This window comes from Colobus angolensis, unplaced genomic scaffold (assembly GCF_000951035.1).
Source record: "Colobus angolensis palliatus isolate OR3802 unplaced genomic scaffold, Cang.pa_1.0 Scaffold44, whole genome shotgun sequence".
In the NCBI taxonomy this organism is placed as follows: domain Eukaryota; kingdom Metazoa; phylum Chordata; class Mammalia; order Primates; family Cercopithecidae; genus Colobus; species Colobus angolensis.
This window is the reverse complement of record NW_012117821.1, coordinates 2496058-2511493: the sequence shown is the minus strand read 5'-3', so window position 1 is coordinate 2511493 and position 15436 is coordinate 2496058. Positions and strand designations below refer to the sequence as shown.

Below are 15436 nucleotides of genomic sequence, written 5' to 3'. Positions count from 1 at the left end.
TGGGATTACAGGCGTGAGCCACCGTGCCCGGCCTGTAATTCTATCTTTAATTTTGTTGTTGCTGTTCTTGCTTTCTGGTTTGGGTCGCGCACCGTCTTAACTGGTGCATCATCACCTTCTTTTCTGACTGCGTTTTGCATTGCTTCACTTTGTATTTTTGCAGTGGGAGTTGCTAGAGGCAGGCAGGATGGTGGTGGAGAGCACAGTTTTTGAGCCAAACAGAGCTGGACCCGAAGCGTTGCCTCACCGCTCAGCCACACGTGACCTGAGACCATCCTCAGAGGGAAGGAGGAAATGCATGTGGGGCACGGAGCAGAGCGCAGAAGGAAACACAGGGAAGCTGTTTTCATCGTCATCGTGGCAGGCAGGACTTTGTACTGAAGGAAGGACTTTAACATGGAGGGCTGTGCACACAGGTGACTGTCCCACCTGGCATACCTAGTGGGGGGTGGTGGCTACTGCCTGCAGAGGCTCCTCTTTTCCTCGCCGGCTTGTCAGCTAAGCCACAGGAGGCCCACCGTCTGTGGTGATGATCTAATGCTTCCAGTTCTGCGATAATGGCCTCTGAAGATGCACAAAATAGCTGATGTTTGGGCGCCCCCGACGCAGGAAGCATTCGGCACCGTTTCTGGGAACACGAGACATTTAAGTGACTTCCTTGCTGAATATTTCATGATTTACATTAATGGCTTTCTGGTGTTTTTCATAACAAAACTGTCCACATGATGATGGGTTAAAGTGTGGTTATTCTACCCACTCTCGCTGTAAAACACCATCCCCCAGTGCCAGTCCCTGCAGTCCCCCTGCTGGCCCCGTCTCCCCAAGGGCCCACCTCCTCCTAAATGAGGCTCCTCTCCTGTGGGACAGGTGTTACCCATGCATCCAGCAGGCACCTGCATGCAGTAGGGGCTCTGACATGGGGATGGAGGCATTTGTGACAGCTCTGTGCCACAAGGGAGGGCCAAGGCCAGGGACCTGCTACAACAGCCAGCCTGCAAAGTGGCCTGGGGTCTGGGGCTGGAGGGACCCTCCCAAGCTCTGGTCCAGACATCCCAGCTTTTGAAGCACATGACTTGCACATGCCATGACCTTGACAGGTTTGTTTGTGTTTGTTTGTTTGTTTGTGTTTTGAGATGGAGTCTCGCTCTGTCGCCAGGCTGGAGTGCAATGGCGCCATCTCGGCTCACTGCAGCCTCCGCCTCCCAGGTTCAAGCAATTCTCCTGCCTCGGCCTCCCAAGTAACTGGGACTACAGGCGCACACCACCATGCCTGACTGATTTTTTGTATTTTTAGTAGAGACAAGGTGTTCATCATGTTGGCCATGCTGGTCTCGATCTCCTGACCTCAGGTGATCTGCCCTCCTCGACCTCCCAAAGTGCTAGGATTACAGGCGTGAGCCTGGCCTAATGTTTGTATTTTTAGTAGAAATGGGGTTTCACCATGTTGGTCAGGCTGGTCTCAAACTCCTGACCTTAGGTGATCCGCCCACTTCAGCCTCCCAAAGTGCTGGGATTACAGGTGTGAGCCACTGCGCCCGGCCGACCTTGACAGTTTTGAGAATTGCTGCTCAGGTTTTTATCCCTCAACTGGGTTCTGTCTTTGGTGTTCCTCACAGTTGCACCGGGCGATGGGTTTGGCGGGAAGAGCATGCAGGTGACACACCCTCTTACCACACTGCACGGGGGGAAGCTGCCAGCATGGCCTTCACTGCCAGTGTTGACCTCGGTCACCTGGCCAAGGAGAGTTTGCTGGTATTTGCTTTGTCATCAGTGACCGCCACTTCTCCCCTTTTACTGTCTTCTCTGGAAGATGCCACTAAGCACAGGCCACACTTAAGGGGTGGGGACTCAGGTCCACCTTCTTGGGGGGTATCTCCATACATTATTTGGAATTCTACTTGAGAGATACGTCCATTATCTCCCACTACTTGTTTATTTAATCTTTAATTTACAGCAGAATGGACGCATGTGTCCTGATGTTACACTGTGGGTTATGACCTGGGATTATGCTATTTTGTCACTCAAGTTGTCCCAGCATTGGCCACCGGGAGCTCTTTTAGTTTGGTTCCCGGGCCCTGTTGACATATCCCCATCTGTTTTTCCCTCTAAGAGATTTTTAAATACATATTTCTAAAATTTTTAGTTGTGGTAAAGAGCACATAACATGAAATTTACCATGTTTTTTCTTTCTTTCTTTTTTTTTTTTTGAGGTGCAGTCTCATTCTGTTGCTCACGCTGGAGTGCAGTGGTGTGCTCTCAGCTCACCACAACCTCCGCCTCCTGGGTTCAAGTGATTCTCCTGCCTCAGCCTCCAGAGTAGCTGGGATTACAGGTGCACACCACCACGCCCAGCTAATTTTTGCATTTTTTAGTAGAGACAGGGTTTCGCCATGTTGGCCAGGCTGGTCTTGAACTCCTGACCTCAAGTGATCTGCCCGCCTCGGCTTCCCAAAGCGCTGGGATTACAGGCGTGAGCCTCCGCGCTCAGCCCATCTTCACCGTTCTCAGGCACACACTTCAGCGGCATTAAGCACATTAATGTGAAAGCTGTGTGCACATTACTCTGTGCACATCACACTGCTGTGCAAGCATCCCACCATCCATCTCAGAACTTCCCATCTTGCAAAATGAAAACTGTGTCCCCATTAAACACTAACTTCCTGTTCCCACTTCCCGGCCCCTGGCACCCAGCATTCTACTTTCTGTCACTAGGGACTTGATGACCCTAGGGATCTCAAATACAATATTTGTCCTTTTGACAGGCTCCTTTCTGTTAGCATAACGTCTTCCGGGTTCATCCATGGACCTTGGAGCATTGTGTAGGCTGGGCTGTGTGCCAGAATTTACTTTTTTTTTTTTGAAACGGAGTCTTGCTCTGTCGCCCAGGTTGGAGTGCAGTGGCACCATGTCAGCTCACTGCAAGCTCTGCCTCCCGGGTTCACGCCATTCTCCTGCCTCAGTCTCCTGAGCAGCTGGGACTAAAGGCGTCCGCCACCACGCCCAGCTAACTTTTATATTTTTAGTAGAGACGGGGTTTCACTGTATTACCCAGGATGGTCTCGATCTCCTGACCTCGTGATCCGCCCGCTTCAGCCTCCCAAAGTGCAGGGATTGCAGGCGTGAGCCACCGTGCCCTGCCAATTTCCTACCTTTTTAAGACTGAATGTCCTCACAAACTCTTAAATAGTGTGATAATAAGAAATGTCTATTCCGACTTTGTCCAGGATTCCTGGCACAGGCTCCTAAAATCCTTGGAATCCCTGAGTGACAAGCTTGCCTTTGGGATGCTGACGAGATGGCTGGTGGCTGGGAGCCCCTAGACAGCTTCAGGGTGGGGGTGGTGCCCTGAAGGACCAACCACTGGTTAGAGAGTTGGAATCTTCAACTCCATCCCCTGACCCTGGGGAGGGGGAAGGGGCTTGAGGTTGAGTTCGTCTGTGATGGTTGATGGTATGATCAGTCAAGCCTATTTAATAGAACCTCCATCAAGGCCCCTAAATGATGGGGTCCAGGGAGCTTCCGGACTGACGAGCACATCAAGGTGCTAGAAGTGTGTGCCCAGAGAGGACCCAGAGGCCCTGGCCACCCCGCACCTCACCCTGGACATCTCCTCCGTCTGGCTGTTCTAGAACTGATCCTTTCTAATAAACTGGTAGCAGTAAGTAAACTGTTCCCTGAGTTGTGTGAGTCATTCTAGCAAATGAGGAAGAGGTGGTGGGAACTCTCGATTTACAGTTGGTCGGTCAGAAGCAGCGGTGGCCCCAGCGGGAGACTGGCAGCTGAGGTAGGGGCAGTCCTGTGGGACTGAGCCTGCCTTCGGGGTCTGTGCTAACTCTGGGCAGTTGGTGTCGGCATTGAACTGAGTTGTGGAACACCCGGTTTGTGTCTACAGAGACCTGGAGAATTGGTTGGTGTGGGAAATCCACACGTTTGGTGTCAGGGTGCGGTGGTGTACAAACACCCCTGAAGCCCTTTTATGGACCACCCCAGGGGCTGCTAGTTTCCGGGAAGTCACCACTCGAGAGGCAGAGGGCATCAGATGGTGGCAGATGTGGGCACAAGGGCTTCTTACCCACCCCCGCTCCCCTGTGCAGCCAGCTGGGCCGAGAGGGTGAGGTCCTCCTTGGGTGGAGCATTTCTCTGCACACAGCTGTCGTTAGCTCAGTGCAATGTCACTGAGAGCTGGGAGAACCTGGGCCTTGGGAGGAGGAGGGGTCTTAGAGAGATCTTGCACCTTCTCCCTGGTGCAGGGTGGGGGTGGTGGGCAAAGGTGGGACACGGCGATGGGGAAACCACCCAGCCAGGGCCCCTCTCACTCTGCAGGGGGTTGGCATCCAGCCCCCATGGTTCCTCAGAGCCTCTCAATATTCCATAACACAAGTTGTAAAATCATAAAAACCAGAACTATCCGGAGCCTCTTAGAAAAGCCGGGCACGTGCAGTGCAGGCTGGACTTGAAGAACGCAAAATTCACCCTTTCATGGAATGCACGGCCTTTCCAGAGGATCCTCACCTGTGTGGGCTGCTGGCCCTTCTTGGAAAGCATTTGACTACCTGAGAGCAGCCCTGGGACACCCCCCATCCCCCCCAGCAGCCCTGGGACACCCCCCAGAACCCCCCACCAGCAGCCCTGGGACACCCCCATCCCCACCAGCAGCCCTGAGATACCCCCGAGAACCCCCCCCAGCAGCCCTGAGACACTCCCCAGAAGCCCCCCGAGCAGCCCTGGGACACTCCCCTAGACCCCCACCCTCAGGAGCCCTGGGACACCCCCCAGAACCCCCTCAGCAACCCTGGGACACCTTCCGTCCCCCCAGCAGCCCCGGGACACTCCCTAGACCACCCCAACTAGCAGCCCTGGGACACCCACCAGAACCCACTCAGCACCCTAGGACACCCTCCATCCCTCACTCAGCAGCCCTGGGACAGCCCCATCCACCCCGCTCAGCAGCCCTGGACACCCCCATCCCCCGCAGGGCCCCAGTTTACCTCCCCAGGGCCTCTCCTCCGAGACCCCAGCGACCCCAGGTGAGGGCCTGGGGGTAAGTCCAGGTGTTGGGCCTCTCTGGTGTCTACCTCACTCTCTGTGCTTCTCCAGGCATCAGCCCCTCTGCAGGGACGGGGACAGGAGCCAGCGGAGGCGGAACCCTGGGCCAGGAGTCAGTTCCCCATCCCAACGCGCTGGGCTCCGGGGAAAACTGCTGTCTCCACCTGGACTCCATCTCCTGTCTGTCAACCAGGACTAGCCCTCTGCAGGCTTCCAGCTCCAGCCTGGCACTGGCTTGCAGTTGTCAGGATAGACACCTCTGAGCCTGAGGGCAGAGGCCCTGGGTGTCTCTGGGTGGGGGGTGTCCAGTAGCTCTGATAGCGAGGCACATGGGGCAGGGCGTGGCAGCTGGAGGCCCTGCCACACGTCACTGAACTCTACCAGAGGGAGGCCAGGAAGCCCAGACACCAGAACCACCCCAGAGCCCTCTGAAGGCATGACAGTCAGGGAGGAAAATGAGTCCCCAGACGCAGGGGCAGAGCAGAGCTGCCGGGAACCAGCAACAGCAGCCTGGCCAGGGAGGCTGCCAGCCAAACCCGGGAAACAGGACCGGGCTGGGGCAGCAGCCACGCAGAGAGCATGGGCCCCTCCCAGGGCCCTCACCCCACTGCCCTGGGGGATGCAGCTGCAGGGAGGAGGAAAGGGGGCAGCCTTCCTTCCTCAGCCAGACCCTGCCAGAGCCTCCCCTGCCCCCTTCCCCTGGACCCCGTCCCCTCCTCTCTCCCACCAGAAGGCTGGCCTGGCACAAGGACACCCTTTAATTGTTGGAAACAGGAGCGTGGAATATGAACCACAAGGACACTGGGTTTCAATCTGGCTTCAGGATCCAGGCACACAGCACTTCAAGTCCGGTCCCCATCTGCGGCATGGGCCTCCTGCTAGGGCGTCTGGGAAAACCTAGACCCTGGGGACCAGCAGGGACTCAGCTGCAGGTGGTGGTGGCCTGTCCCAACCTGGGGCCATGTGGAGGGCAGTCCTGGGCCTGCAGACCACCCCAAGCAGGGGTAGACATACCTGCCCTTCCTCCAGGGACACCCAGGGAGGCCCGGCACCCAGGAAACACCCATGGCTGAACCAGCGCAGCTGGAGCCTCGCAGCAGACAATGCAGGACCACGGCCCTCACTGCCTCCTCCCGCCTCGAAGCACAGCTAGGGATGGGGGTCATTCCCATCTCCATTTCCACAGCCAGCCCCTGTGCTGAGTTCACGGCCGGCCCCCGTGCTGACGCCGTGCTGGCCTGGCCCAGGAGTGTGGACTTTTCCTTTGTCTTTTTTTGAGATGGAGTCTCGCTCTGTTGCCCAGGGTGGAGTGCAGTGGCGAGATCTCGGCTCACTGCAACCTCTAGCTCCCGGGTTCAAGCGATTCCCCTGCCTCAGCCTCCAGAGTAGCTGGGATTACAGGCACCCGCCACCACACCCGGCTCATATTTTTTGTATTTTTAGTAGAGGTGGGGTTTTGCTGTTGGCCAGGCTGGCCTCCAGCTCCTGGCCTCAAGTGATCCGCCTGCCCAGGCTCCCGAAGTGCTGGGATTATAGGGGTGAGTCCCCATGCCCGGGCAAGGTGGGCGTTTCCATCCACATTTGTGGGTGAGGACTGTCCCGGTCATGCAGTTCCCATGTCTGCCAGGAAGGCAGTTCCCATGTGGTGGCAGGACACGCATCTGCGTCCCGCACCCCTCCTTAGACAGCATATGGGGCAACCGAGTCAGGCTGGGACGAGGAGTGGGCTGCAGACTCGGGGAGGGTCTGGGGGGGTCCCTAGAGCTGTGGGTGGCCTCACTTCCACAGTGGCTGCAGCACCCACCCACCTGGCTGTGCCGGCCACTGGGACCCTGCCTCTGGCTGGCAGCACAAGCTTTAGGTGGTCACCACTCCTGCTACTAAGAGATGGGTAAACTGAGGCACAGAGAAGGCTGGTGACTGGTTGCGCTGGGTGGTTCCTAGAAATTAATCGGCTCCCTCCTCCCACCTCTACCCCTACCCCCATCCCTCCAGCAAGACCAGAACTTTCGGGAGGAGCAGGGTCTGAGAGGCACCCCCTCAGTCAGCTGACTTTGCTGTGCAGGGCCCCCCAGCACAGTTTTGGGGCTCAGGTTGGGGGTGGTCCCTGAGCCTAGTGCCTCACTCGCACTCCTCCTTTGGCCTCTCCCCACCCCCCGTGGCCAGCCTGGCATCAGCGGCCTGGGCACCACGGCTGGGCCTGGACACACGAGCTGCATTCAGATCTGGTCCCTGACGAGGAGGCGGCGGGAACACAGTGTTCTCTTGGTGCCTGGCCAGACAGCCTGGCCCCTACCCTCCTCCGCTCAGGCACTTTCAGCAGTGGCAGCGGAGTCTCAGGCCCTGCCCACTCCCAGACACACACTGTCTGCAGCCCAGAGCCCGCGGGTGCCCCCTGCCAGCCTGTGGGACAGCGACAGAGGTAAGGGACGTAATGGGGGAGCCCTGCTGCCCTGGGCGAGGGGACAAGGACCCCACAGGGGCCAGGCCTGGCCACCACTGACCCCAGGCTGGAAAACCAGGACATGACCCTCCCCCACCCTGCCTGCAGGTTGTCACAGGACACGTGGCCCTGCCCAGGCACACTGGGAAGTGTCCTGGCAGCGCTCCTCTCAGTGCAGGTCCTGAGGAGCTACAGGCACGACTCTGCCTTGAGAACTCCCCCCAGCCTGCTCCTTCCCAGCCTTGGCTCATGAAGCTCCTCCAAGGACCACAGGCCTTCCACGGTGCAGCCCTGCCACGAAGCCTCCCCACGTCTTGCCTCCAGCATCACCTGGCCGAGATGGACCCAGGGTATCCTTCTAGGGCCAAGGTCATGGCCACATAGCCCCCAGCCAGGAGGGATGACGCCCCCTCCCAGAGGCCAGCAAGATGGACACGGAGACCCCACTCTTTGGAGCAGAAAATGGTGTTGGATGAGGGGCAGAGCTTGTCCCGGGTCACCAGATCTAGGATGCCAGAGTCAGGATCTGACCCAAGTCTCCAGCGGGTGCCTGACCATGGGTTCAGCTGTTCCACCTCTGCAAGGATTCAGGGAGCAGGAGGAGAGAGCCCCTGAAGTGAAGGGACAGTGGGGCCTTGTCATTGGGAGGACAGGCGGGTGGTAAGAGCCAGTGATGGGAGCATGGCCTGGACTGGCCAGGAAGTGGTAGGCCAGGAGAGTGGAGGTAACAGGGCCCACCAATAACAGGGCATCTTCTCCAGGTCCTCATTCAGTCTCAGACCAAGTTTATGCATCATTTTCCTCCTATTGACAATTGATCAGCCACCAGCATGGATGCCTCAGGGCCACCAGCATGGATGGCTGTCAGCCGGGAGGAGATGGGGGTCCTGGGGGTCCACACTATTGTGCTGTCATCTCAGAGCTGGAGCAGCCAGGGAAGGGAAGGGAAAGACATTTGGGGGGCACAGCTGGCCGCCACCACCCGCTGAGGTGGGTCTACAGCAGGGGCAGGAAAGAGAACGTTCCAGCAAGAAGTGGAACCCCACTGATGGCCCCAGCCTGCCCCCTCACCCACCTGTCCCCCATCTCGGTGAGGACAGCAGGTGTGTTCTGCCACCCTGTTCCTGCCTCCGTCCCGGCTGTAGGCTGGTCCCATGTCACACCTGGTGGCCTCTTGCTGCTCCGTGGCCTCTGAGGCCCCAGGCACATGCTGGGTCCTGCCCAGCCCTCCCCTCTTCTGCTCTCAAGGGGACCCCTCCAGGAGACCCCTCCCTGCCCAGTGGCCAAGGGGGCTGCGTTTCCCAGCTGGCGCCCGAGAGTGGCGCCCGCGTAGTAATTCCTAATTAAATAGAACACAAAACAGGGGCTCATCTAGCGATTAGCCAAACCAGTTGGATTTTGAAGAGCAAATATCCCGTTGGCACCACTTCTGCCGAGTCCACATGGCCGTGAAGCGGAGACATACGGGAGCTCGGTAATGAATATGGAAACCTTCTTTTCTGGTATTGCTCACTCATAAACGAAGCCGCTTTATGGAGCACGAGCAGAGGGAAAATGACTGCGCCCAGCCTGATTTATCTGCTCAGAGGCTTTGTAGTGCTTCAGATTAATAAAAATATTTAATAAAGAATCAAGAGGGTTTATCTGTAATGCAAAGAGAATCACATTGCCTATATTTTTATTACTGAAAAATTGGAAGCAGGAAGAAATAATGATATAAGCTACTGTATAAATGACAAAAATACCCATTCTGGTTATGTGCTTTGTGCGCCAGTCCCTCGCCGCCCTCTAAACATAATCTATTCGCGTGCCTCTTTCAGCTGATTCCAGAGCCTGCTCTGCACTGTGGAGTTTAACATCACCCTGTTCTCAACTGCACAGGAAAGTGATTAAATAAGAAATAAATTCGGCTGTCATTGCATTTAAAATCAAATCAAGGATCATTTGTTACTCCAAATGAAGCAGTTCTCCTTCCCTGCCCGTAAGTAGGCTGCTGTTCGCTGAACCATTTAGGAATGTATATATAGTAAACTCCCGCATAATGGCTTGTACTCTGATATGATCTTTATGGCGCTGCCGCTCCGAGTGCCGGGAGCGCCCATAAGCAGCACATGGCTTTTTTAATTTAAAGTTATAGGTACGAGACTTCGAGGTCCATCCGAGTCTCATTGGAGGGGGCCCGTGTGAGATGTGGGGGCCACTGCCCGGGGCCCCTCCCCCTGCATATCCGCTCAGCTGCAACCAGCCCTCTGGTCCCCGGAGGAGGATGGGGGAGGGGAAGGAGCTAAGTCAGGTCCTCAGTGATGCACCCCTAACCCCAACCCGACCCTAAAGGGCAGGAGGGGCCGGGAAGCTGCTTAGAGGCAGGAAGTGGAGGAGGGGGCTCCGCTGAGCTCCGTGGCGGGAGGGGAGTGCCGGGAGATGGGGTGGCACAACGGACCCCATCCTGTGCATCCTCCTCACCTAGAGGTGCCGTCTCCAGGCTTGAGCGCCCCCCGTTGCCTGGCGGTGGCCGAGAAACAGAGAGGGGCTGGCGGGGACGAGGAAGCAGAGCAAGTCGACTTGGGGCATCGCGTGGAGGGCATCGTGGGCAGCTGTGTGAGGGGCCAGCCCAGTTGCTGGGCTAGCTTGAGGGCAGCGGGCAGCTGTCCCGTCATGCCCGTGTCCCCGTCCTGTGGCTGCAGCAAGAAAGCCCACAGCCTGGAGGGCTTAATTCAACAGCTGCTTTCTAGAGGCCGGACGCCCACAATCAGAAACAGCCAGGCTCCTTCTGAGGGGGCCCGATGGGAGCCCCTTCAGGGCCTGTGGTCCTGGTCCCAGGGCCTGTGGCTGCAGGTCTCCAGTCCCTGCCCCGAGGGCCTGCGTCTCTAGCTCCCCTTCCTGTAAGGACGGTTTGTGGGGGGCACATTGGATGAGGGGCCCCCCACTCCAGGATGGCCTCATCTAAACCAATCGCCTCTGCATGACTCCATTCCCAAATAAGGTCCCTGCGGAGGTTCTGGGGGTTGGGACTTGGACGTACCTTTCTGGGATGACACAGTTCAGCCCGTGGCTGTCACCCTCACACGGTCTTAGGGTCTTATCTGTTCTTATCTGGCATCCACGGGTTGGAGAGAGGCAGGGTGACTGGTCTTATCTGCTCTTATCCGGCATCGATGGGTTGGAGAGAGGCAGGGTGACGGATTAGTACATTTCCTGAAACTTTATGCGTTTAAATGCTAAAGTCAGCTGGGCGTGGGGGCTCATGCCTGTAATCCCAGCACTTTGGGAGGCCGAGGCGGGCAGATCACATGAGGTCAGGAGTTCGAGACCAGCCTGACCAACATGGCGAAATCCCCCTTCTACTAAAAATACAAAAATTAGTCGAACCTGGTGGTATGTGCCTGTAATCTCAGCTACTTGGGAAACTGAGGCAGGAGAATAGCTTGAACCCGGGAGGCGGAGGTTGTAGTGAGCCAAGATTGTGCCACTGCACTCCAGCCTGGGTGACAGAGCAAGACTCTGTCTCAATAATAATAATAATAATAATAGTGATAAATAAATAAATGCTAAAGCCTACCAGGCTATTTTTTGTTGGAAAGTCTCCTAACACTCACCTCCCAGTGCCCTGCCTTCTCTGGGAGAGCCTGGGAGTCAGACTGGGAGAGCATCCTGGAGGTGGTGTCAGCCTCCTCTCCCTGTCTTTTTCCTTCTTCTACCAGAAGGAAGGCCACAAGCTGCCACCCACCACTGGCTCCTGGTCTGGCCCTTCTGGCCAGGGCTCCCGTACCCGCCACTGTGCCCTGGGCGTGTAGCCTTGCTGACGCTGTCCCCTCCCCCCAGCTGCTGAACACGAGTGGGTCAGTCTCCAAGCTTCAAGCTTCTTGAGCCCTGTGAAGTGCTCTGCTCACCTGTTGGTTGGGACCCGGGTGAACACAAGGCAGCGGAGGCAGACAGAAAGGATGCAGTGAGGGCTGCACTTACCCCCATCTCTCTTTCGCCAGGGCAGACCCCTTCCTCCTGCCCGTCGTAGATGCTGGCACCTGTGCAGGCCTCTGCCATGACTCCAGAGCCAACTCATGCTCAAACCTCCACGTGCTGACCTGGGCAGTGGCCTCCCTCTCTCCCAGGTCCAGAGAATGGCTCTGAAAGCCTGTGGAGGCCAACAGCAGCAGCCTGTCCCCCACCCTGCACCTCCAGCCTGGGCTGTCCTCCTCATCCTGTGTTCCTGGGCCCGGTGTGGAGCTGGACGCGACCTGAAGGGCCTGTCCCTGTCTCCCTGCGCAGGCATCAGGTCTGAAATGCCTTCGGGGCTTCAGTGTCCATGTGGCCTGCAGGACACTTCTTCTAAAGTGGACCAAGAGCCATTCACTCGTGCCAAGGGGTGTTTGAGAACGGAGCCAAGAGCAGAGCCTGCAGGGGCAGTGCTAGGGGGTGAGGGGTGCCAAGGGCTGTGGCCGGGCGCCTGTAGCCTCCCCATCTGCCCTGGGGCCCCCTGAGCTTTGTCCCCTGCCACAGCCAGTGCCAGCAGCAGGTGAGACTGGAGGGGCCTAGAGGAGCCTGGTCTGCCCCACTCCCAGGTGGGGAGGTTGAGGCCCAGGGAGGGGAAGGAGCACTGGCTTCAGGGTGAGATGGGCTGGGCAGGAATGCTGGCCCTGCCTAGTGTGAGCTTGAGCAAAACACCCCACCCTGAACCTTTGCTTCCTTCTGCGGAAAATGAGGGTGTCCATGGCACCTGCCTCGAGGGGTTCCTGGGAGGAAGCACCTAGGGCCAGCCTGGGGGGCACACAGTGGGGGGTTGGTGCACACATAGGTCTTTGGCTCTGACAGGCCTGGAGCAGTGCAGGGGTGCCGTGCCGGGTCCTCAGCACCGGCTCCCAGGCAGCCAGTGACTCCCCAGAGCTCCTGGGTCACCAACCCAGGCTTGATGGAGGCTGCTGGCTCTACCACCGTTCAGCAGAACCTCATGGGTAAGAGGTGGGGGAAGGCACGGGATCATTATACCCTCCTGATAGAGAAGCTGAGCCACAAGTGGGACTCATAAGAGGAAATGCCTGGAGACGCCTTTAGTCTTATGTTCCCGTGTGTACATGTGTGTGTGCGTGTGTGTACGTGTGTGTGCATGTGTGTGTGTCTGTGCGTGCAGGCGCATTGGGGTACAAGAGTGAACATGGCACCCGGGAGCCTTCCGCATCTGCTCACAGTCTCAGCCTGAGGCAGCTGGGCCAGGCTTGCTGGAAAACGAGCCCCAGGGTCAGGCCAAGCAGCTGCCCCTCCTCACACTCTGTCTGGCAGCCCCCAAGGCAGTGGGAGAGTCCCAGAGCCACCTCCAAGCCCCCAGAGTGTTTGCTTAGAAAGCGGAGGCTTGGCCGGGCGTGGTGGCTCACACCCGTAATCCCAGCACTTTGGGAGGCTGAGGCGGGCAGATCACGAGGTCAGGAGATCGAGACCATCCTGGCTAACATGGTGAAACCCCATCTCTACTAAAAAATACAAAAAATTAGCCAGGTGCGGTGGCGGGAGCCTGTAGTCCCAGCTACTCGGGAGGCTGAGGCAGGAGAATGGCATGAACCCGTGAGGCGGTGCTTGCAGTGAGCTGAGATCGCACCACTGCACTCCAGCCTGGGCAATAGAGCGAGACTCTGTCTCAAAAAAAAAAAAAAAAAAAGAAAGAAAGAAAGCAGAGGCCGAGGGTCCCCAGCCTGAGGTGTGGGAGCTGGGCTCCTTCCTCTGGGCTCCTGGGGGAGGTGGGCGCACCATGTTCCCCAGGCAGCTCTCGCCCGGCTGCTCGCAGGCCCCTCCCTTGAGCAGGTTGGTTTTCAGTGCTCAGAGAACAACAAATCACTCTCTGACAGTAATGGGGATGAACAACAGACACTTAATTATGAGGCCACGAGACAGCACGATTATTAATTTTAAATTGTGCAACCCAGTCCTGAAGACTGAGCCTGGAGTGCTATCCCGGGGGGTCACGGGGGCCTGGGAGCCACAGGGCTGGCCGGGGCTCAGAGACTCGGCTGGGCACTGGACTTGGGGGGCACAGGGCCATGAGGCTGGGGGACTCCTGGGTGGCCCTAATCTCCCCCTCCCCACAGCAGAAGGCCCAGGGAGACGGCTCTGCAGAGCCTGGCGTGGTCTGGGCTGCGGGCTACCTCCCATGGGCTGTCGGGTGTGTGGGCGGGGCCAGGACTCTGGCGCCCCAGAGGCTGCTCTGCCAGTGTACTCCAGGGCTGATGAGGGTGTGACTGTGCCAGCTCCCCACATCCACTGGGGACCAATTCTGGCAGAGGAGGCCCACGCGGGGATGGCCTAACCTTTCCCAAAGCAGTCGGGGCAGGGGCTTTACTCTGCGCCTGGCTGGGGCCCAGGCCTATGACCAGTCTCCTAGCCAGAGTTGGTGGTCAGTGTCTGCTGGGCAAGGAGGGCACCTCAGAGGAGCCGCAGGGACCCCCGGAGGGGATCCCAAAGGCAGATCAGATCCCAGGTCCCTGGAGAGTCACAGACCAGACACGCGGCATCAGCTCCTGTACAGAGGCTCAAGGCAGAAGCCTTGCGCGCCAGTGCAGGGTTGACCTTGAAAGGTGATGGGGGGGCCTGTCCCCAAGGCTCGATGACACTTGTGTTCCTTTCTAGGGCTCCTCAACTCTACCCAAATTTGCCATCTCCCAAAGTCCTTTCATCTCTAGCCACAGGGGTTCTGGATTTCCTCCGGGTCTATGGGGACTCAGGAGCTGCGGAGGTGGCTGTGGGGGGTGGCATGGGGACATAGCCCTGGACAGAATGGGGTCACAACAGGGCCTGGAACCCTGTGGGAGGCTGCAACGCTGAGCACATCCCGGGACAGACTCCCGGCTGGCTCCTGTGGGAGGTCGGCGAGAAGCCCGGTGCCAGGCCAGGCAGCTTGTGCGACCGACTGCGCGGCAAGCTGTCGGTGCTGGCGGCACTTGGCAGGCGGCGGCGGCAAGGGGATGTTTGCAGACTGCCGCCGACAGCTTCCCGGCTGAAATCTCCCTGGTTAGACTACGCAGAAGTGAGCAGTGCCTGCAGGCGGGTCTCGGAGGAGCAAGAGGCGGCAGAGGGGCTGCTGGGGCTGTCGGGCCCTTCTGGGGCCTCCCACTGGGCCTGCCCACCTGCTGTGGGCCTGGCCTGGGGCCTGGATCCGAGCCAGCACCCCCACACCCTGCAGACTCCTGGATTCTGGTCTCTGGGGCAGTCGTGTTAGGCACCAGGGGAGAATTTGGGGGAGGGCTCTGTGGGGAGGGAGCCTCGGACCCCTCTGATGGGAAACCCCTTTGTCTATTATCCCAGGTGGGCTGCACGGCTGAGGTGGGCAGAACCCCCCTGTCCATTTGGGGTAAATTCCTTCCCCAGGAGCTGTGGGAGCATCTGCAGGCAAATACGGGGCAAGCTTGCTGTGGTGGCGTTGCCATTTGTCACTGTTTCTGTTTTTTAATTCAGGAAGCACATGCACAAAGCATGCATGGAGCTGTTTCGTGGAGCAGACGGCGTCACCGGGCACATTGGAGGGTCGCACAGGGAGTGGAGAGCCAGCCTTGCGGCCTCTGGCCTCTGCAGGGGCAGCAGCTCCCCGACCTGTGCTCCCCATGCCCTCCCCTCTCCACACCCCTCAGTAACCCCTCCCCTCCAGCCATTTCCCTCTCCTCTCCACACCCCTCCGTAACCCCTCCCCTCCCCGCCCTTTCCCTCTCCTCTCCACACCCCTCCATAACCCCTCCCTTCCCGCCCTTCCCCTCTCCTCTCCACACCCCTGTGTAACCCCTCCCCTCCCGCCCTTTCCCTCCCCTTTCTCCCCATTGCTCCTCTCCTCTCCTGTCTTGAGGTCAGACGGTCACATGACAGCCCCGTTCTGTTTGATCTCCCCAAGAACCCAGAGATGCCTTATACAGATCCCTGCCCTCCTCCCTCGTCCTGCCAGTTTCAGGGTGCCCCACATGTAGGGCCCTCTCT

At 58.3% G+C, this 15436-nt stretch overlaps 1 protein-coding gene across 1 annotated transcript in view; it reads right to left on the bottom strand.

Annotated features, from left to right (window-relative positions):
- Positions 1 to 11530, bottom strand: part of UBAC1 (UBA domain containing 1) — a 56144-nt gene extending 44614 nt beyond the window's left edge. The window contains exon 1 of the mRNA XM_011957415.1: positions 11453 to 11530. Within this exon, the coding sequence (XP_011812805.1) occupies positions 11453 to 11530 (78 nt within the window). The remainder of the gene's footprint in view (positions 1 to 11452) is intronic.
- Between the last annotated feature and the right edge of the window lie 3906 nt (positions 11531 to 15436).